The sequence below is a fragment of the Paroedura picta genome, chromosome 12, assembly GCF_049243985.1.
Source record: "Paroedura picta isolate Pp20150507F chromosome 12, Ppicta_v3.0, whole genome shotgun sequence".
NCBI classification, from domain to species: domain Eukaryota; kingdom Metazoa; phylum Chordata; class Lepidosauria; order Squamata; family Gekkonidae; genus Paroedura; species Paroedura picta.
The window spans coordinates 22377760-22401191 of NC_135380.1; the positions used below are offsets into that span (position 1 = coordinate 22377760).

Sequence of the window (23432 nt, forward strand, 5' to 3'; positions counted from 1 at the left end):
TTCTGAGATTTGGTTTAGGTTTGAGGTGGGATTCCAGAATTATTTGGTTTCCATTTTTCCCTATGGGAGCTGGAGAGGGGGGTAACCAAAATTGATGGTGACCTAGTGCTGCCTGTCTACTGAGGACTTAAGTTTCAAGTAATTGGACTAAAGAGTCCATGAACCCCTGAACTAAATGGCCCCAACAATCCAATGTCTCTATTGTTTTCGGGGGGGGGGGGATCCCATGCTTTCTCCATGGTAAAGCAGAACTCACAAGAGCAACCAATTACTGGTTGAAAGCTTCCAGATGCAAACAGAATCAACGTCAAACCAGTGAATGCAAGCAGAACCCTGGGCAATATGAACAGATCCCCAAAACTAATGTCAAATCCAAGACTCCACACCAAGTCAACTCAACAGAACCAATGTCAAACCAGAGGGTCCAACTTGGAGCCCCCAGCCCACAAAAACCGTTAAAAAATTAAAATGCAAAGCAGTTACATTCTAAAACAAGCTGAACACAACAACGTAAGCTTTATAAATCTTTTTGAAAACAGCAAATGACAAAACAATGCAAAACTATTTTTAAAAGCACCAGACAGGAAAAAATGCATCCTCCTCCTCCACTACACCCCCAGGCGCGAATTAAAAACACAGGGAACACTTCAACCAGTCCTTAGATTGTTCAGCCAGTAGGAAGAAAACAAGGTCTTTCCAGGAAGGCAGCAGGTAAGTCCTAAGCAAATCAGATCAGAGTAGCAGCAAGCAAAAAAAGAAGAGATGATTTTTATACCCTGCTTTTTACTGCCCGAAGGAGTCTCAAAAGTGGCTTAGGATCACCTTCCCTTCCTCTCCCCACGACATGCACCCTGTGAGGTAGGTGGGGCTGAGAGAACTTCTAACAGGACTGCTCAGTCAGAACAGCAGTATCAGGGCTGTGACAAGCCCAAGGTCACCCAGCTGGCTGCATTTGGAAGAATGGGGAATCAAACTAAGCTTGCCAGATTAAAAGTCACTGCTCTTAAGCCCTGAAAGCAATAAGAGAAAAAATTCTAGCTCTGAAATAGTCAAGCTGTAGGCCTGATTTGTATCCTCTTTTGTCCATGCTCGGAGAGGTGAGGAGGGATTTGAGAACTATCATAATTCCCTCTGTTATCTGATTTTATTGCTTAGGACTGTTATCTCCCACCTGTGTCTCTTGGGTTGCCAGGAAACCTTGAAAAACTGGGGGGAAACCAGCCTGGCAGCCTTAAAATGGAGACTCTAAATATGCCCAGATACTTGGGGGGGAGGGGTTTACTGGCAATCAATAGCCAATAATCTAGAATCTTGGGACGGCATAGTGGCTGACTGGGATATACTGGGAAATTTTTTTTTTTTGGCTGCACATAGAAAAGGCTCAATTTTGAGGGATTCAATGAATGACAGTCCCAAATCTTCCTCCAAGTATTATTGCTTTGCTGAGCACAAATTGCTGGAGACATACAGTCAAAGCATCCCCAGCCTTCCCTTCCCCCCATAACACTGAGAGCATTTGTTATATATACCTGGCTTTGCCCCCAGAAACTATTACCTGCCAGTTAGCCTGTTTACCTTGGTGGAAATTCATGGGAATTCTGAATCAGAATATATTAGTTTACGTTAGGTCCAGACATAAGGTTCTGCCTGATAAGGCATCTGCCAGGGAACACTGTTCCTTAAAAAAACTAAAGAAAACAATCTGTCCAGGCTTTTTGGAGGGAGGGGCGGCTTCCTAAAACCGATGGCTACGCTGAGCACTGTTGGGAACAGGCTGGGCCTGAATCTGAACACAGGAGATGATACCAGCATATTTCCTATATTCCTCTCTTGACAATCTACAAGAGGGGAAACCAGAACCTTGGCTAGATTTGCAGTTGCAGGGTTGTTGTTCTCATACAAACCATTCATGCACACAGTAGTGTTACCAGGTGCCTTTTGCAAATAGGGGTCACAGCTTTTCAACTAGATTCTTCTTCTATGCCTTCTCCTATGCTGGTTTCCACATTGTAAACAGGCTTTGCCTGCTTGTTGCAGATTTGCCTCTTATTAGGTCAGGTCTTTTCCTTGTCAGTTGGGAACTCAGCCAGCAAATCAACAATTAAAAGTTTAATGTACATACAGGCAGATTTCGCCTACAGATTTCCTTTTGGTTTGGGTTCATTACTTGGAGACATTGATGGTTCGGCTACTTGAATTCAGGTTAGGCAAGCCACAGTTTCTTTCTTTTTTACCTGGCAAGATTCAATTAGGAAATCACTAACAGCCTGCCACACCTAGTCAGCATCCTGTCCCACCATCTAGGGGTTGTCAAGAAATCACTTATGTTTTTAGAGCCAGTGTGGTGTAGTGGTTAAGAGAGGCGATCTCTAATCTGGAGAACCAGGTTTGATTCCCTACTCCTCTGTGTGCAGCCAGCTAGGTGACCTTGGGCTAATCACAGTTCTCTGAGCTTTCTCAGGCCCACCTACCTTGCAGGGTGTCTGTTGTGGGGAGGGGAAGGGAAGGCGATTGTAAGCTGCTTTGAGACTCCTACAGGTAGTGAAAAGTAGGGTATAAAAACCAACTCCTTCGCCTCCTCCTCCTGGTAATGCAACAATGGTTTTTGTCTCCTTTCCTGGGAAAATCATTTTCACTTTGGGAAACCTCCATAGTTTCACCCAAGGTTTGTCTCAAACTGGACAAGACCATCACACGCATTCGAGTTTCTTTATCATACTCACATAATCACTTCAAAAGCATTGTTTTAGGAGCTACAACACACATTGTATATTGTATATTGTTCTGGGGAAATTTTATTGGGGTTTTTACATGTTGTAACCCACCACAAGCCTTTTTGGAAGTGGCGTGCTATAAATCAAATTCATAATCATAACAGTAATAACAACAACAACAACCTTAGCCACAGGGCACAAATCTTGCTATTTTAAGCCACACACTTGAGCCCCTCTCTGTTTGTATGTTTGCTCCCACTTCTGTGCAGGCCTGTCTTTTGTGTGTGTGTTCTTGGATCCAATACATGTGTCCCTATATGCTTATAGGCTTCCTTTTTGTTCCAGAGATGCTGGTCATATTTCCCAAAGACGTCTTTATATCAACATGGTAGCTTTACTTTATACTTTCCCCTTTATATTCCCCCATCATACTCTCTCAAGCCTGTTTTTCTAATCTTGCATGTGTGATATTTGATTTTGTATACAAGTTTGTTAGTTGCATTAAATTGCTTTTAATAAAAACTATTTTCATTTATTTTGAACTGTTTCATTGAGAGTTTGTAAGGGAATAACCCCGGCACACACTGGTGGAGATCCTCTTATTACCCCTCTTGCTAGCTAAATTCTCCAACTCAGTCTCTAATGTAGGTTACAAGTGGATCTTCAGGAACAGCCTAGTGGAGATCTGCAGAGGGAAGGAGGAATTACTGGAAATTGGCAAACCTTTTATATGAGTACTTGCACTTTTAAAATAAAAAACAAAAAAAGCCCCGAGCATACATGCCATTCACAGACGTACAATCTAACCATTGTCTAACGTTATGAAACTGTAGTGCTGGCTTATTCCTTCCTTTGTAGGATCCCTTCTAACTAACCACATACTGCCTTCCCTAATTCTGCACAAGTTATTCTAACTTTCTGAACAGATGGAATGTTCATGAACATTCCATTAACCTGAGCTGCTTAGCCAATGGCTTGTTTCAAGACATTGAAGCCAGAGCTCTTGGAGCCAATAGCAACACAGATTTCAAATCCTGCAATATGTACTCACCTCTGGCATTTCCCATTTTGACAAGTTCATCTGATTTATGGGATAGTGCAACTCTCCATGTTCTGAGCTCCATGTTCTGTCTTATTAACCTTCATTTTTGATTTGGCCTTTCTCCTGCCCTTTCTCCAGGAAGTTAGGGTAGCACACGTGATTCTGCCCTCTGTTGTATCCTTGCACTAACTCTGTGAATGATCCATCCAAGTTTACCCTCCTGGCAGAGTCAAAATTTGAAACTACATTCCCCCAGTATTCAAAGTACTATATCACAGTGACTCTATTTTAATAGCAAGTACCCTAGGTTATCCAAAGTTGGATTTGATTTTGTAAAGAGACACATAGATAGCACTTCCAAATGCTTCTGTATTTTAGCTTAATACAAATCTACAGGCTACTTTAATAGCTGAATATCAATGTACATTTTGCATGCTTGGAGTATACCACATTGTATGAATATACTCAGAAACACTCTCATTCTCTCCATTGGAATTTGGGGATCATCCCCTGAATTTGATTAGCAATAGGTTCAGGTTTAACAAAAGGGTTATTGCTTGACATTGTGCAACCATAGCTCAGTGGCAGTCTTATCTGCTTTGCATACAGGCAGTCTCAGGTTCAACATCCCCCCAGACACTTATTTCCAGATAAAAGGAAAACATTTCATGGTTTGAAACTCTGAAGAGTCTGCCAAGATCAACTATACTGCCAAGATCAACTATACCGACTCAGATAAAAGGTCTGGAGCAATATAAGGCCATTTCATACATATTCACTGGCACAACAGCTATTAGCCATGTCAACTAGAAGGATCCTCCACATTTAGAGACAGTATATACCTTTGAATACCTGATGTTGAGTGCACGAAGCCTAGGGTGGTTATTGCACTGCCTATGAATGGGTGGCTATTGGTAACAGAGTGCAGGATGTTTCTAGCCCAGTTCAATAATCCAGCAAAAGCAGTTCTAAGGTAGTTTTTGAATTTCACTGACATTGGAAAAGCAGTGCACCCACAGCTCATGCAGCATGACATAAGACTTCTACACAAAAATCCGTGCATGTGCATTCTTACATGTCAACATATTGTTATTAAAAAATGAAGACTGTTCAGGCAGAAAGAACCTTTTGGACAAACGCCACATATAGATGACATAAAACAGTAATTCGCAAATTGCATGCCAGGAAGGAATGGGCAATGTGCTGAAAGAAATAAGTTGATTTAATAATGAAAGGCTCATGGGAGCTTACGGAACCCCCCCCCCAGCCACAGATGAAGATATCTGTTGCATCTCTGCATGAATCAATATGCCAGTCTCATCTCTTTCCAGTCAGTCTCAGGTGAGGAGGTAGACTACGTAATTCAATCCCTCCTGATGCAAAAGAAACAACAGACTTCTTTGACCCCAGATGAGGCTGCCTGTTGTCTATCTTTATGAGAAACTGTTCTGGAGTTTCCTGCTTCCAATCAAGAGACATGCCCAGATCATACACAAACAGAAGGGGCAGGTTTCTCTAACCGTTGATAATACTTAGACATGCTAAAAGTAAACTTTTTCAAGTGCGAACATGAAGGGTGCCCTGGTTTTAATTCAGACACTTTTAGTGACCAGAAATTTGGAAAAACCCAGCATAAATTACCTGGTCTGCAAATTAACTATCCTGTTTTTTAGGATTCTGGACCAGGCAACTTTATACCAAGATTACAAGCTAACAGGCTTCAGATACCTTAAATTAATTAAGCGAGCATTTCCGGATTTGTGGTCACATGCTGGGACTTTGGCAAGAAACATAGTTAAGCCTAGCTATGACTCTTGGCCAAAGCTGGAGGGAGGGAAAACACAGTGGGGAGGGAAACTCATTGTCTGATGCACAGCTTGGCAGGGGTCGTTCTCCCTCTCTTCCTTCCCCTTTCCAAAAATCAATAGAAACTATCAAAAGAATAACAATGAGCAGAATTGCCAAATAATTCCTAACAGCCCTGTCTGCAAAAGGCCCGAGCCAAGTGCAATTAGGGCCAGAAGACAGGAGAAGCAGCACCAGAGCCCCTGCCAAACAACCGTAATAATTTGGATACAACCCAGAGGACATTTGCACTGAAGAAGCCCTAACTGCAGGAGGATTATTCCGGGGTAACTCAACAGCAGCCTTTACAACAGACAGTTTGACACTTTCACTTAGTCAAAGTGAGTCAGTGCAGTTACAATCTTGCTGTTGCCAAAGGGTTCCATTTCTGCAAAAAGGTATCCTCCTCCCGCCGACATACATTTTTACGTAGTTTATTTAAAACATTTAGGAACTCAAGAGGCCTTACAATGTAAATCATACGGGGGTCAAGAATGAGATAATCAGAAATATCGGTCCACCTTCTCAGAAAGCTTGCCCACTACTGCTGACCGGTCACTATGATGATAAAGCAGGGGGGATGATAAAGTGTTGTCCAGGGGGGAATTCTCTGTTCACAGGGTATATGGCTGCCTCCAAAGCCTCCTGCAATGGCCAGAGACCCCATAGCAGATGCTTAGAGAATTCCTTATCAGAATATTAGTGTGGAAAGAGAATCACTATCGGGTGCCAGCAAGAGGGGTTCTCATTTTTCTCGCACATATTCATTTGGCAAGAATCGGTCCCACTTCAAATCCAAACAGACCACGGGGGATAACATACAGATGAGTGGCGAGTGGCATTTCTCTCTGTCTTTTCTTACATGGGCCCAAAACTGCTTGGGGGCGCTAGTTTGGGTTGTGGAAACAGCACTGGAAGCAGGGGGGGGGAGCTCCTTTCTGAGTGCCACAGCCTCGATCCAGACCCCCTACACACAAGCCCTAGCTGCTTTTTAGGGCCCAGTTGCATAGCATTGGAGTCATCATGGAAATCCAGAGCTGTAGAGATAAGCCCTCAGGCAGCAGGGCTAGCAAAAGCCTCTAAGGCCCTGGGAAGTCACCGTGGGTCATAGTAGACAATATTGGGCAAAAAAATAACCATTTGAGAACCTCGGACAGCTCAAGCTCTAGCCACCTCTCCCATTCCTGTTATTTTCACTCCGATTTCCACCTTTCTGTACTCTAGCATTGCAAATTTCCATATCAGCTGATCTGCCAATTTGGGTTTTGTAGTCCAGGTCCAATCCACCATGCTGAATTGCACATGTCGTTAGCAGCAGTTGGCTCCACTGCTCCTTCATGCAAACAGAGACATCTCTGCTGCCCACTCTAAGGGCAGAACAGCACATTGCTTTGGCGAATGCACGATGCAATGGGAAGGGGAGGATGGATGTTTAATCCTTCCTCTACTTGCCAGTTCTCCCCTGCAAATGTATCCCCCAAGGACCTTCTCCCCCTAGAGAGTATATATCTACTCTCATTATATGGGGGGGATGGGCTAAAGCCAACTAGATATGTTTTTTTTTCAGTGTTAAGTACCCCTTTGACTTCTTCCAGTCTTTTCTTACAAATGCCCACCCCTTCCTGCCCCAAATTTGCCTTGTAAGATTTTGTCCTGCCTTAAGCAGAATAATTCAGATCCGTATGACTGTTGTGCATCTCACATGGATTGATATCTCTAATTGGCTCCACTGTGCATCAGCTTGAGATTTCAGAGACTACGTTTATTTTATTTTATCTTGTGGATCCACTGATAAGCTTCTATAACTTGCTGCCTGATTCGGACACTTATGCCTGCCAAGCAGAAACGTGCGATTTGATCTATCTAATTTCGGTTTACATGCTGCAGTCTAGCCAACACAAGGCTTTTTGTGGCAGCTAACAATTAAAAAAAAAGACTCACTGATGAATAAATATATTTAGATTAATTCAAAACAATAGCAGAACAGCCAGTTCAGCAGAGCATGAGAGCCCGATCCAACAACCATTCACATGGACTGCCAGCTCCATACCAAAGGGTCCTTGAATTTTAAAATGTTTACTAGCACTCTGTACACCCCAAAAGAACCAGTCAACTGGGTCTCCCTGGAAGGCAGTTGCAGAGGAAGTTCCATGTGAAAGCCTGATGTTGCTCATCTTGTCCAGGCAACACAGGAAAACTCCAAAGATGTTCAAAGTCAGGGGATGGGGTAGGATGGGAGGGTTAAGTGAAAACCACAGATATTTGCAGCCTTCTATTGAGGAGGTCAGTTGGTTCAGAAGTGACAAAGCAAAATACTTCTTCACCCAGAGCAACCGCTGAAATCCATTGCCAAAGGATCGCTTTCTTCAATCGCTTTTTAAAAGCATTTGCTGGCAGGGGCTCATGGGAATTGTAGTCCATGGACATCTGGAGGGCCGCAGTTTGACTACCCCTGGTATAGAAAGCTGCCTCAACCACCACCACCCCTTTACCCTTGACAAGTTGACAACCCCATTAACAACTTCACAGCAGATGTATCTGTTGGTGGCTATTAGCCATGATCGCTACATGGAACCACCACACTGAGAGGCAGCATTGACCTGGATGTTAAACAGTGAGTGCAAAAACCTTGGAATGGCCGTCTCACAGAGGATGACAAACCTTTTCACTTGTTCTAAGTTACCATAAGTGCCTTCCCAATGGATCTACAACCACTGCCTAATTACCTCCAAGCCACGAGGTACCTGGGCTTAAAACCAGGAAAATTCAAAGGGGGCATCATAGGTCAGATCAAAAGAGCAAAAACTGAAATATCAATTTAAAATGTTGACTTTTTTGTTGACTTGACTTGTTGACTTGACTTTTTAAAATGTTGACTTGACTTTTTAAAATGTTGGAGGGAATTGGGTTTTTAAGTGCTGGGTGATCCCGAGTCTTCCTCTACTCCTAGACTCTTACTTAAAGATATTCCATTAGACACCCACCAATGTTTCATCTGTCCAAAAAACACATTATACCGCGACATCGTTTTTGCACTTCACAAACATAAAAAGACAGCCTCAGGAAAAGCAGCAAAAACATTTCATCCAGCCAGGCGGTAGTTAACCAAGAGGCCTCTACACAGTTGGAGGAGTGACAATAATTTCAAAGTGGAAATGTGTCATTCTGAATTACTTCTCAAAAGTAACATCTGAGAAGAGCTCCTGTTTTCAGTTAGTGGAGGGAAGAGATGGCAGCTGCAGGCACAGAGAGAATATCATCCAAAATACCTTATTTAGTCTGTAAAATGGTTTGGGCTTCTCTTGGGAACGCTAGGCCAGACTAGACCCAACCTGCCATAGTGGTTAAACGAGGATCTAGGAGGTTCAGGTTTGAATCCGTGCTCTGTGACTTTGGACCAGTAACTCTTGCTCTCAGCCTAACTTTTCCCCTCCATATTTTGAGGACTTCTGCTGCTTAAAAATAAAATGGGGTGGGGGGAGATTCTACTCCCAGTCCTCCCAGCACCTACTGCAGTTTGACCTTTGATGATGTTAGCCATTCAGTCAAGTCCGACTCTTGGCGATCCTATGGCATAACCGCTGCCATGATTTCCCATCTTGCACGGCTTCTTTTAGTTGTGTAATGTTTTGATCGTATCTAACCACCACGTTCTTTGTTTGATCTTTAACTTCATGCTTTTTCTTTTTTTAAAAAAACCAATAATCAGCATTATATAGACATTTTAAAATGTTAAAAAAGAGCTCCAAACCATGGTTTTATTTCCATACAATTCACCTTTGGATGATGATGTTGGAAGGTCAAAGCAAGTCATAGTCAGGTTGTCCAAGGAATCCATTGAGAGTTCAAGGGCCAGATCTGAATTATAAGTAGCAAAGGTACATCCATGAGGGAGATAAAGGCAAAGCAGGATGGACCACGCTTAAGGTCCATTTTTGTTAAGCTTGTTCTCCAGGGACAAACTACCCAGGCTGAAGAAGTACACCAGGGCTTTATGAAGCCTGAGGTATCCTGATTGGCCCCAACCATCATGGGTTGAGGTCAGGTGATGCCTGGAGCCGCAGTGGAGACTGCAGACTAGATGGTGGCCTTGGGCTTCATAGACACCTGTGTTTTATACTGCAGTTAGCCCTGCAGTGCACATTATAAGGTGCTGGAGTCTAGTTGATAGACTAGGGCACATTGCAATAATGTGGAGCACCATCAGCTAATTAGAAGAGCGATTTCCTTAAAATGAGTCCATGGCCACTTAAGCTTTCAGGCCTCCTGAATGTATGACGAAGGCTTCATTGATTGGCTTTCGGCAATTTGGGTCGTGGTGTGCAGCAATTCTTGCCAAACATCTGGTTATAAACCAGTATGGAAAGCAGAGAACACACCAAGAATCCCAAGCTGGGTGGTGGAAACAGTCAATTTAGCTAAAGAATGGATGTCTTTTTGAAGCAAAGCAGACTGACAAAATTTTGGGAAAGCCTGGAACCCCAGACTGTGCAAAGGATTATCATTGCTAAAAAAAAGAGACTATTTTTGTAATGGGGCAGGAAAATGGAGGCTATTAGCAGCTTATATTTTTTTATTAGGTTGATACATTTTGATGTTCTTGTTTATTATCAAAGATCAATCAAATAATGAATGAAAACAAAATGGTGACACACACACACACACACACACCAATCCGCTTATAAGGAAGGAGTCCCGTTGTCCTCAGTAGCAGTACTAGCTTCTCAGAAAACATACTTCTGGCTGGGCTGCATAGGCAAGCCGGTACGTTTCTTTGGGGCCAGGAAGCTTTTCGTAAAATTATTGACATACAAGCCCCAGGATGAGGTGTCGGACACTGAGCCTGCCCAGACAACACAATACCCTCATGGTCTTTTTAAGAGAAAATGACTCTTTGCTGCCAAGGCTTTTGGTCTCCAGCAGGCTCTGCCCCTGTTTAATCCGTCAGGAGCACAAGTTGGCGCCCTGAACCATTCTGGTTTGGCCCTCTTTATGTTCAGCAATCATCCCAGCGACACATGGGAAAGGAACACCACAAGCATGTGGTTCAGCTCTCCCTTCCTTTTGTGACAGGCACTTGCCAAAAAGACGCCAACATGCAAAGAGAACCACCGGCAGCGCTGAAAATACAATAGATTTTCCTAGCCTACCAGATGCATTCTGGGCAACGGTACATCCTTTTTTGGCTTGTGTGTGTGTGCTGGCCAGTGAGCTGGTACACATTCCTGAATGCTGCGCCCTCCTAAATTTCCCCTCCAGCTCCTCCTCTCCACTGTTATTACTAAGAATTTTTAATGAATTGTGTTCTTGGGTCTAGACCAGGATGGAAAATTGAAAGTGCACTCCCCTGCTAATTAAGAAGGCACACAAGCCGTTGGGAAACGCTGGATCAAAGCAAACAGGAGCTGCCCAGCATGGCATAATGCCCCATGATTCAGCTCTGCCCACCTAACTCTCTGCCGGACTCCCAGATGTACTGCCCCATCTTGCCTTGTGGCCAAGCTGCCTCCAGATACTGGGCAGCATCAGTCTGCTGCACGGTGGTTTCCAGAAACAGTAACCCCAAACCTACCTACACACTCCAGTCTTGCCTGTTTGGGGGTTTAGTTCTTTTTCTTTCTTTTTTTTTTTTGCTGACTGGTGGATTCAAAAATCAGGGCTGGCTCCAGAGGTCAGGTCTTAGCCAGGGCTCTAAAATCAAGGAAGGATCTCCTACGCTGACAGTACCACCATTCTTAACTTTGCAAGGAAGTGTGTAAGAAAAATCAGTGATGCATGAATTCTCAGCCCCTTACAGATTAAGGGGGTTCTCTGAGGGTACAGTATTCAATAGGGTTGCCAACTCCAAGTCAGGAAGTACCTAGAGATTCTGGGGGTGGAGCCCAAGGAGGACAGAGTCTATGGAGGGGAGGAACTTCAATGGGATATAATGGGGAAGAACTTCAATAGAGTCCATCTTCCAAAGCTACCATTTTCTCCAGGTGATCTCTGTCACCTAGAGAGAAACTGTAATCCCATGAGATCTCCAGCCACCACCTGGAGGTGGGTAACTTTAGAACTCAAGAATCCCCACATTAGGGATGGTGTGAGAGGGCGGGTCCATCAACCCAACTTCTAGGTGGGACCGTGAGAACTCCAGGAATTCCAGCTGATTCCCAGACAGGGCATCAATTTCCCTGGGAAAAAAAGGCTGATTTCAAGAGAGACCTCTATGGCATTGTAGCCTTCTGTGCTCCTTCCCTACCCCAGGTTCCACCCCAAAATCTCTAAGAATGTCCCCACCCAGAGTTGGCAACCCTACCTCAAGGCCTCAGTGAGAAAAGGGAGGCAGTTGGAAGGTACTCTTAGACCTCTCCCTGCCTTACTTCTCCCCAGGAACAAGAGCACAGTACATCCTTGGCTGGCTCCTACCTAGCTTTAAATATAGCCACAGATGTGCTCCTTCAACTTCTGATCCCTTGTGAGACAGTTTTCCCTCAAGAGCAGCCAAGAGTGGCCATTTCAAGCCCCTCTGCTGGGCCAGCACAGGTGAGTTCTTTCCCCACCCTAGACTGATGTCCAATTAGGCCAGTCTTGACTCAACCAGGATTTCATGAGACCCTGGGGTTTCTTGATGGCCCTAGAAGGGTTTCCTGAATGAGAAGGAGTTAGTTAATTTTTTAATATATTTTTGTTAAATTGTTAAACATTTCTCAGGTGATATGACAGTATATGGTCATGTCTACCCACCCTTCTCCTCCCAAAATGGCTAATGATGGGCCTGGAGGGGATAGGAAGGGAAGGAGTCCTGGGTGGGCACATTCACAGCTCTGCTTCTCAACCATATTCAACATGATCCACCATTTCTGGGGTTTCTCAACAGTGAAAAATTGGGACAGGCTGAGTTAGGTGATGGGCTGCAAAGCCTCTTGGCAAAGCCCCTGCTTTATCAGCAAGCCTTAAGAGGGCCTGGTGTTATGCCTGCCACCAGTCGGAGCAGAACCCCCCCCCCCCCAAAAAAAAAAAAAACGATCAGAATTTAGCCAAGCAGGCTGATCCCTCCTACTTAGAGTTTATTTCCAGAAAAAAGTTGCTGGGCCCACAAGCCACTGGAGGAGCCCAGCAGCCATTAAAAATACCAAGCCACCTGGCAATTCTGTGGGAGGTACTGAGCAGGTAGGATTAGGTAACCAACGATCAGCAAAACGATAGCAAGGACTCCAAGTCGCAGCATCATTGTCAAGTATCATGCAGGGTTTTGACAACACAGACCTGCTCACTAAATGCTGAAGATGATGATTGCCATTCAGTCGAATTTGACTCTGGAAGATCCCATGGCTTGACTGTCGCCACGATTTTCGATCCTGCAACACTAAATGTTAGCACTTTTCAAACCAACACAGTGGCCTGTGGCACCAAACAAACCAACAGACTTATTGAAGCAAAAGCTATTGTTGTCTAGGGCCCAACTTGTCAAAGGCATTAAGTTTTCTCCTCGGATGGCAGAAACACAGATGGGCATATGTACATTTTGCTGGGTGCTTGTTTTACTGGCTAACTTATTTTAATGGCTGTTTAATGGTTATTGTTGGATTCATTATTAATTGGGAATTTTATTCTGTCAACTGCCTCAACAACCAATAAGCTGAGAGGCGGGATATTGTTTGTTTCAATGAATAAATAACCTGCCACTTTTGGACAGCATTTCAAGCATATGACAAAGAGTCTACAAAAGATTGTGTCTCCATAATACAGCAGTTTCATATGTTGGTCAGCCTTTCTCAGTCACTTTACTGCTGATAAACCCCTGAAACATTCTTCAGTCTTCGAGAAACCCCAGATGATGCAGAATAAGGTTAGGAAGCATAGCTGTGTACATGCCCACCCAGGGTCTCTCCCCTTCCCACCCCCTAAAGGCCCATCATTGGCCGTTGGGGTTGGTGACTCGACCTGACCATATAACCTGATCAATATTTAACAACTTTTGAAGATATATAAAAATCACTCCCACTCATTCAGGAAACCCTTCCAGGACTGTCAAGAAACACCAGAGTTTCATGAAACCCTGGTTGAGAAACCTTCGTCCATAAGGTGACACTGAATTTTTGTTCTGCAACAGACCAATGTAGCAAGCCTCTGGGATCCTGTTCTGATATTCACGCTGAATATATTCCAGGCACCGGATATCTGTATTTGACATCCTATGATATTTGATTTCTACACTGGGTAGTAGATAGGCAACGGTATTTAGCATTTTGACAATAGGTGATGCCCAACAAGTAAAGGTGTTAGTATTTCACAACTGACAATAGATGAAGTTTCACACATTTAATAACTGATGGGCACCATCTTGCATGTACAAGGTCCCAAGTTCAGTTTTATGTTAAACGTTCAGATGGCCGATGATGTGAAAGACGTCTGGCAGAGGCTTTGAAAAGCCATGCAGAGCCACTATAGACAAAATTTACAAATCAGATTACTGGCCTGACTCAGCAGAGCGTAGCTTCATATGTAACTGCCAAGAGATGCCCATGTCCAAATCCGAACGCACAATTTTACAGTCAAATGGCAATTCAAAACTTCACAAGCAAATTTTGAAGTTTCGGATGTTTGCCAAGGTACATTTTGGCTTCTCTGCAACCCAGCAGGGAAAGACGGTTGCCATTTTTAGCCTAAAACCTCTTTACTTCCATCTCTGTTTCTCCATCCAGGCTGAACCAGGAATGTTCCTGAGAAGCCAGGACATAGGAGTGGTTGTTTATATTAATTCCCTGGTACAGAAATGTTCCCAATATCCATCCGGGCTTCAAACATATTTGGCAAAACAGACGTGCAGGAATGTCAAGAATTCCTTTCAAGAGAGGAAAGTCCCGAGCCCTGCCTGGACAGAAATATGGCACACCCAAGTTGCAATTCCCGAGCAATGCACACCTAACCTTTTATATTTGTTCAGGAAAGTCCATCGGCCAACACCCTGCAAGCACCGCTCATTTCTATACAGCTCTCACTGGACACAAATCACAGCCAGCCTCAGCTATGTGAGCATCCTGGATCGGCATCCACTACTGCACCTCAGAACCGCTATAAGACCCATGCTCATAGTGTAATGTGAAGAAAGGCCAAAGAAACTGAAAAGCTTTCAGTCTTCCTCAAAATTAGGAACTGCTGAACAACAATAACAAAAAGAAACTCGATTGGCGTTTTGCTTTCCACCCAGTTACCAAAAAAGCAAGGCCAAGGTTGGTTCCCACCCCAGATGATTTTTATCGTTGCTCTTGTTTCTTCAGCTGTACACCTGAGTGAACGATTGATTTGGAATTAGACTGTGCCCCAGGCCCAGTCAGTTTTGGTGGGTTTGCTGTTGCTGATCCTGGCAGCCCAGGACTCACCCAAGCACTAGGATGTTGATCTTTAGGAATTGGCAACTCTGCTGGGGAACTGGCAAAATGACCTGCTGGTGCTGCAGAATGCTTCAATTATTGGACTAACTCCACTCTGGCACCATTTCCTAAATAATGCTCTACATGTTTTTCATGAGACTTCTTCATCCTGGTGGGCATCATCTCTCTGTTTGAAACAGAAGTGACCCAGTCATGAGGCTGTTTCCTCTTTGCTGGGGGGAGGGGGAATTATTTCTATACCATCTGAACTATCTAAATTCTTGTACTGAGGGAAAAGGAATATTCCTGCCTATATTATGCAAACTAAGAAAATCTGCATTTTGCATCATTTGGTTTTTTATTCTTACTACTTTGCAGAATTAATTTTGGTTTTGTCATTCATGAGGAACCGCAAGGAGCATATATTAACGCATGAAGCTGTCTTATTCTGAGGAAAATAAATGGTCTTTCTAGCTTTGTTTTCTCTTCTCTCCCCATAGGCAGAGGTTGTGCAGGATCTTTCCAAAAGTCCTGTAACCTGACATCCTTTAACTGGAGGTGGCTGAGATCCTGTCATTCAGAAAACGTGGCTGTTGATCCATCAACTAAAGCTATACAGCACAGAAAAGATCTGGACCTCCCAATATCTACTGAAATCTGAAGATGCCAAGGACTGTCTCTTGGACTTTACCAACTAAGCCTTTATATCCTGGTCTGTGACCATATGTGTTCATGTAGGTAGGTAGGTAGGTAGGCAAGTAGGTAGGTAGGCAGATGGGTAGGTAAATAGGCAGGTAGGTAATTTTTAAAGTTTTTAAATTGTGTACAATAAAAGCCAAATCATTTTGTAATCAATTGATGCTATACAGACACTCAACCTTTTAAGGTCCTGACTGTTTTCAGTTGGGTTTTTCAAATCTCATCTGAGCCACAAATACACTAGATCAGGGGTAGTCAGCCTGTGGTCCTCCAGATGTTCATGGACGACAATTCCCATGACAATTCTCATGGGAATTGTAGTCCATGAACATCTGGAGGACCACAGGTTGACTACCCCTGCACTAGATGATCTTTTTCAGCATCTATATCTCATTTCCAATATAGGATAATAATACCCATATTGCAACGCCTACCTTGCAATGCAGCTGTTAGGATTATTGACATATGTAAGAAGTAGGGATGTGCAATTCCATTCAGCTCTACCAAAAAGTACCCAAATCAGCCTTGATTCCAGTACAAATGAGCCAAATCTGGTCCAAGCCGCCATTCCCTAATAAGTTTAAATTGCCAAATCATCCTTATTTGAATCAGCAAATCGTGATTTAGTGCAATTAGTTGTTTCCCCCTTTTGTCTTTTCTTGGCTTGGATGGTGGGGTTTTGAGGGAGAAGTACCAAACTTGCAGCATGGCTGCAGGAGTCACTCCTCAAAATAAATCCCAGTTGCAAAAAGATTGGACCAGGGGGACCTATATAATTTTCTAAGATGAAAATTTACAAACAGATCAGAGAATCTCCCCCCCCCTCATCATAGGAAATAATGGAGATAAGATGGGGGCACCATCTTTGGATGGCCCTAGATTTTTTTTCTTTGCACATCCCAAATAAGAAGCACTTTGACCTCTGAAAGTGGTATACAAATGCCAAGCATCATGGCAGTGCTGCATACTCTCAAGGCCAAACAAATTAAGGCACATAAACACCTAGTATGCCAGTGTTCTTAATCTGTGTAACTATTCATAGCAACTAACTGACCCCAATGTGGGGCTGTGTCACAAAATACAATGCTAATAATATCACAACAAGAAACTTGGGGGGGGGGAATTAATAAAAGGTCTCATAATATTAATCATTTACAAAATGATTTTGAATGTTTCACATATAATTTCTCTGAAATCCTTGTAACAACCTTGTAAGTTATCCTATAATATTATCATCTCTATAGTACATAAGGTAGGGGTAGGGAATATGGGGCAGGGTGAAGGGAAGATTAACTTGCCTAAAGCACCCTTACAAGTTCTGGAGTGATATCTGGAATCTTCAGCATACCAAATGAGATTTTACCCTAAATTTCCAAGTGCCACTGAAAATGGCAGCTTACCTCTTTTCTTCATTTCCATGGCATCTAACATTCCACTTATCTGAAAATTCTTAATTTTCCAACCTCACTATATCATTGGAAGCCCTTGATCTAGGGCTGAGAAATGCAGAAAACAATAAGCCCCATTGAACAGGGGATAAATCGTACTAAACATTATAGAACAGGAAATTATACACCAGCCTGCCATTTTTGGCAGCAGCTGTGTGTTTAATATAATGTTCAGACATGGTGCAACATTAGTTCTTGATAATAAGCTTCATAAATAAGGACTAGGCACCTAACTTGATGTCGGTTTTCTGGATGGTCAGACTACACAATTGGCCAACAGACTCAATGGCACACCCAAATCTGAGCTATGGGCACCATCAGCCTCTCTCTTTCAGCATGTGACACAACAGTGACATCTAGAGGTGAACCCATGTCATAAGTAACCCATTATGCTAGGAACGAGAGCAAGGGTCCAAGGCAGAACATCCAAAGCAATCATGGCACTGAATGCCCTCCTGACCCTCTGAAACTTCAGGTTTCTGTATTTACAAATGGTGGATGAATCCGCTTGTTTGCCTCCCAAATACAGTAGACGGTTGCACGTAAAGTCAGTGTTAAGAGTTAGGAATATTAACAAAACCCACACCATTCTGTAGGACATTGTGGACTGTGTGGGTTTTTCCAAGGTTACCACATCATAAACAAACATTTGTGTTTCTGAGAAGAGTTACGCAATTTGTACACACGCAGCCACACACAGAGTATAAAACTTTCACTACTCTTAAGACAACGGATCCATCAAAGTCTGGGGAACCAGCAAAGCAGAGAACCAGCCAGAGCCACATTAAAAAAAATCAGGCCAGCCAAGTTCTCAAGAGCTCTAACACCCCTTCCTCAGAGGTTTAGTTTGAATATCAATTCACAAAAGTGTGTTGGTGTCCAGGCACCATATTGACTTACAAAGCCCTAAAAGATCAGGGCTATATTACGTTAAGCACTGTTTTCCCCAGTACCAATCTGCCCACCATCAGATAAACCACTGACCGTGCCACTGTTGCTAAGATCCAGTGTTTTATTTGCTGCCCTGTTAGACATGGATGGCTGAGACAGCAGATGAACATCTGGGCACCTGTAGCACTGATCCAGCCTCAGAAGGAACGAGTTCACATTTAAGCAGAAGAAGCCATAAGTCTCTGCGTATACTTCATAAATATGTTGCTCTATTGCTTATACAGGCACATTCTGGAAAGGCAAAGGGCTACTGCCAGTCTGGCTCCAGGGAGGCTCTTTCAAGACTCACATTCAGCTGGTGAGCATACAGTTTGCCCAAGCAATCATGCTTCACATATGTGAACCCTTGACTGCTAGTCAATGCCAGTTCCCTTCTAGGGCCTGAATGTTGGTGAGCCGAGTCAGACTGTACCAGGATTTGGTTATCCGTGGGATTACAGCAGTCAGAGAATCCAGAAGTCGGTCCTCATAGTATAGGAGAGATACAAATCTGGGAACTGAAGTTTTCCTTACCAAATTCACTAGCACACAAGTGCTCGAGGATAGCGTCTGACCTCATCTCGTTGTCACAAGGAGGACACACAGTCGTGCCTGGAAGGAGAAGGGAAAGCAGTTTAGTACACAGAACAAAAGGAAACTAGGTGAGATGACCTTTGGGAAGGTATCTGGAATACAGGTTAGGATGGGTATATGGCATTTTTCCCCTAAATGAGTTTTTTCTGCTGTTTTGGGGCAATGTTTTTTCCCAACTAGATCACTGATTTCAGCATGTTTTGCAGATAAAATCCATTTAAAGAGCTGTCCTGTGATTTATTGGGAAAGTGGATCTCTCTCACACATAAAAGTTTGTATCTCATGACACAGACACAAGATTTAACATGTCCATTAGGCAGATTTGGCTGTAGGCAAGATGGCAACCTTATTAGAGCTAGAGGGGTCTGGGTCCAGTTACTGTCTCAAAAGAAAACTGCCCTAGAATGGAAGCTTTCTGTACATCTTCATGGCTCTCTGAGGAAAGGTTAGGGGTGAATATAATACACAAATACAATTATGGGAGCAGCCTCATCTTACTTAATGGAACAGTGTTCACTAGTTCAAGTCTAGCTCTCCTCCCGCAGTGGCTGTAAGGATCCTTCCAAAGCACTGGAATGTGGACATGCTCTGGAAAAGCATCTGCTCATGTTGAATTTCTCCTAGGAAATATTACTAAGGATGTAGGTCAGATTAATTAACCCCCAGAGATCTTTCCAGTTCTGAATGTGCACTTTACTGCCTTTTGAGTTCATATGTCAATTCTGAAAAGCAAAATCCTTCACCAGATTTATACCTTTTGTGTACTGATTTTATGAGCTTCAGGCATAAAACAGTCTGCTGAACAGTTCCTCCTGAGTAACTCATACACAGGCTAAACTTTCATGGTTGTTTCCCCCCATGTTGTTCTTAAGTATCTTTTCAAGTGTTTTGACTTTCTCATTTCTGTTTCTTTATTACTTGCCTCTTTGCTCATCCTTTCTCTCCCCCCTGCCTATGTTTATATAGCCCTTGAAGTCAGCCATGAAAAAATGTGGGGGAGAATTATGAGATTTTTCTAACTGATGCATCCAAAGAAAACTTCCCTTCCTAGCTGAAATCTTAGTATACAAACTCCAAAAAGGATACTGGAAGTTCCTAGAATGCAATCATAACTTAATCACTTGGGGGAGGGGGGAGCTTGCTGTCATAAATCTCTGAAAACTGTTGTTCTCCAACTGAGATGAGGATCCCCCACAAAGAATACTTAGAATCATCACAAAATTATGATCCCCATTTCTTTACGGAGCTTATGGCCATGAAGGTAGGTTGAGACCAGTTTCAAAATGGTTCAGTTTCAAAATTCGGGTTTCTATGTTTTGAGGGTGCAAAGATATTTGTGCTTTGGGTTGCTGCTACTCTGAGAGGGAAAACCAGATCAAATAAGATATATATGAAAAAATTAAGGGGCTTCAGGCCTATTTTGTCGTGGGAGTTCAAGAATACATAGTGTTTGTGTATGTGGAATTTCTATCCATCAGGTATTTTACCTAAACTGCCAGTATTTTAGCCTAGGGTTCTATGCCAGGTACTTTGCTGGACAAACCATGAACCAGGAGCAGTGGGCATTACAAATCCTCTCCCCTCAATTTATTCCACAACTTGATTCACCAAGCCCCACCTGCTGGTATACCAAACCTACCTCAAACACTGTCCCTGTCCCCAACCACGAATACCTCTACCTCCTGCTTATTGACTAGGTATTTTTAAAATCACAAGCTGACAGCTCTTCTGGAAGAAACCATCTTACAGCAGTGCACAGCAGAAAAATCCAGTAGATGTAGCTGCCTTATCCCTAGTTCCATCTAGCTCAGTATGTTCTATTCTGTTCTGGAAGTGGCTCTTCAGAGTCTCAGGCACAGAAAGTTCTTTCCTGACATTCTGTAAGCGGAGGTGGCAGGGATCTTGTCATCCGGAGCAGGGGTAGTCAACCTGTGGTCCTCCAGATGTTCATGGACTACAATTCCCATGAGCTCCTGCCAGCAAACGCTGGCTGGGGCTCATGGGAATTGTAGTCCATGAACATCTGGAGGACCACAGGTTGACTACCCCTGATCCAGAGAAGGCTCCTGTTGGTGCATTAAGTAAAGCTATATGTCACAGAGAAGCTTTGGACGTCTACCTACAGAGGATCCATTCAACAAGATCAATAGGCCAAGACAACCCAAGAAGCAAGACTAGACTATAAACCTACACCAGCTTTATTCTGTTTTAATTGTCATGGCTTCCCCAACGAATCCTGGGAAATGTAGTTTGGCAACAGTGCTGAAAACCCTCAGCTAGAAATTCTTCTCACAAATCTACAGCTTCCAGAATATTATTATTAAGCCAGTTTATTCTGTACTGTTGGTAGAGTTTACTCCAAGACTTTACTTCTTCAATGCTAATATCCAATTGTACCCAAAAATGCTGTTTGCTGAACTTTATTATGCTTTTTTTCCCCCAAACTGCTTCCACCTTAATACTTCTACTGACCCTTTCCAAGCTCAGGGATCGAAGCCGACTAACTCCTGGGTAGGGAACGTGTAATGCTCTATGGTTGAGGCCAGTGCAGGGAGGAGATCTGATGGGCCCCCGAAGGAAGATATTCCACCACACTCTGTTCCATCAGTGGTGGTCAGCAGATGTTCCCCTCCTGCCCTGGTGGGGGAAGTTGTTCCACTGTGAGGGAAGGCTTGTTTTATCACCATGTCTATGTGTCTTTCTTAATATTAATTTTTAATTGGTTTTAATGGGAGTTTTATTGTATTACGTGGTTTTATTCTGTAACCCGCAACAAGCAGGCGTGCAGAGAGTGGCGGGGAACAAATCCAATATAATAATAATAAATAATATTAATTGGCGACTCCCAATGCATCTGCAGGACTGTAGGCTCTGCAACCTCAGGTTTAAGGCCAGAGGAATCCAAGCAGTTCAGAGGCACCAAGATGCAGATGATACCCAGCTCTATCCTTCTTTCTCACCTAATTCCAAGGGCTGTTGATGTTCTGAACCAGTGCCTGGGGTCATTAAAGAGCTGCATGGGGGTGAACGTACTGAACTTAATCTTGGCAGGACAGAGGTTCTGTGAGTTAGTACCTGGGACATCTGAACTCTTCTGCTTTGAATGGGGTCATTCTCCCCTTGAAAAGTCAGATTTGTAGCTTGGGAGTGGTATGCAATGCAGCAGTCACCTTAGAAAACCATGACTGCATTGGTTCATAGTGCTTTCACTCAGCTTTGATTGGTGCATACCCTATATCCGTTCCTCGTTCACACATAGCCACAGTGATCTATGACATAGTTGCACATACATGGGACTTTGACAATGTGCTCTACTTGGGGCTGCCCTTGAAGAGCGTCTGGAAGCTGCAGCTCCCTGGGGTATGTAACCCTGATACATACAATTACACAGATCCATTCCCCTGACCCCCTCATTTCCATCTTTAGGGGGCAGCTGAAGGCAGTTTTATTTCGATCCAGATTTGATTAATTTCCTGTTAGTCTTAAATTGTGATTTTAAATTTTGGTTTCTTAATGTATTTTATCTACATTCCAAGCCACCTTAAGTCCCATATGGCAGAAAGGAGGCTAATGGATGTTTTAAATTAAATAACTAAATAATGCTTTAAATTAAATGAATAAAATAAATTTGCAAGCAGGTAAAATTTAGGAGTTTCCCCTTTTAGTCATTAAGTCGCTAGCTGTCATCTCCCCAGCCATCCCCATTCTTCCCAAGACTGTTTTCAATTCTGCCTTTCAGTCTTATGCCTCACTGTGTGTCTTGAGAGAAGAATGTTGAGGCAAATGAAATCAACAAAAGGACTCATTGTATGCCTTTCCTCTGCAATTTTTCCTCTTCCTCAGAATTCTTTTTTCTTCCTTGACCAGGAAAATGGAGAAAATGCGTTCCAAGAGAAAGGATGGGATATAAAGAACAAAATGGGGGGAAAGATGGAGTATCCTCCTGCTTCAATCCTGCTAATTCTTTCTGCAGATGCTATAAACCCTCTTCACTTTGCAAGCAACACCAGGAATCTGTTGACAGACATGTAGTTCTGCAATCATTCTTTTTTCCCTAGGGCAGGGGTAGTCAACCTGTGGTCCTCCAGATGTCCATGGACTACAATTCCCATGAGCCCCTGCCAGCATTTGGGAATTGTAGTCCATGGACATCTGGAGGACCACAGGTTGACTACCCCTGCCCTAGGGCACAAAGTCTTACGGGATGCTTTGAATGGGAAGGGATCTAACCTCCTTTATGTAAAGTTGCCCTCAACTTTGAAGTTAAAAACTAAGTTTCTCTGGTTTGATACAGCGTTTTGTTTGTTCTATGTATTTCTGAAACCTCAAAACATCACCTGTAAGCATTTACCCAGTTTGGAATGGTCCTCCAGAAGCCATTCACAATTTACTTGGATTTTCATCATCCTGAATAATATGGTATCATCAGCAAACCTGGCCTATGCATTGCCTAGCCTCAATTTCAGATCATTTAAGAGCAAATTAAATAGCAACTCCCCTCGTATTGGTCCCTTTTGAAAGACCATTGCTTAATTTCTCTGTTGGGCAACATATTCATTTCTTTCTCTCTGTTCCTGTCAATTAACCCATTTTTAATGCATAAGAGAGGTTGTGTTTCTTTTTTTCCAGGTGAAAGAACCTGGATTCCCGGAGGATAATGTATAGCACTCTGATTTCCTTGCCCTGATGAGGAACTTGTACAAGAATGCAATTTGTGCCCTTTTCAAGAAGTTTCATCACCAGGATCCTCTCTTGTCCCACTCAAATTTCTCCACTAAATTCCTACACAAAACTCCCCTGT

At 43.2% G+C, this 23432-nt stretch overlaps 1 protein-coding gene across 1 annotated transcript in view; it reads right to left on the reverse strand.

Annotated features, from left to right (window-relative positions):
* The window catches only part of SFRP1 (secreted frizzled related protein 1), a 52350-nt gene that overhangs the window by 19180 nt on the left and 9738 nt on the right, over positions 1-23432 (reverse strand). The window contains exon 2 of the mRNA XM_077304815.1: positions 18572-18649. Within this exon, the coding sequence (XP_077160930.1) occupies positions 18572-18649 (78 nt within the window). The remainder of the gene's footprint in view (positions 1-18571; positions 18650-23432) is intronic.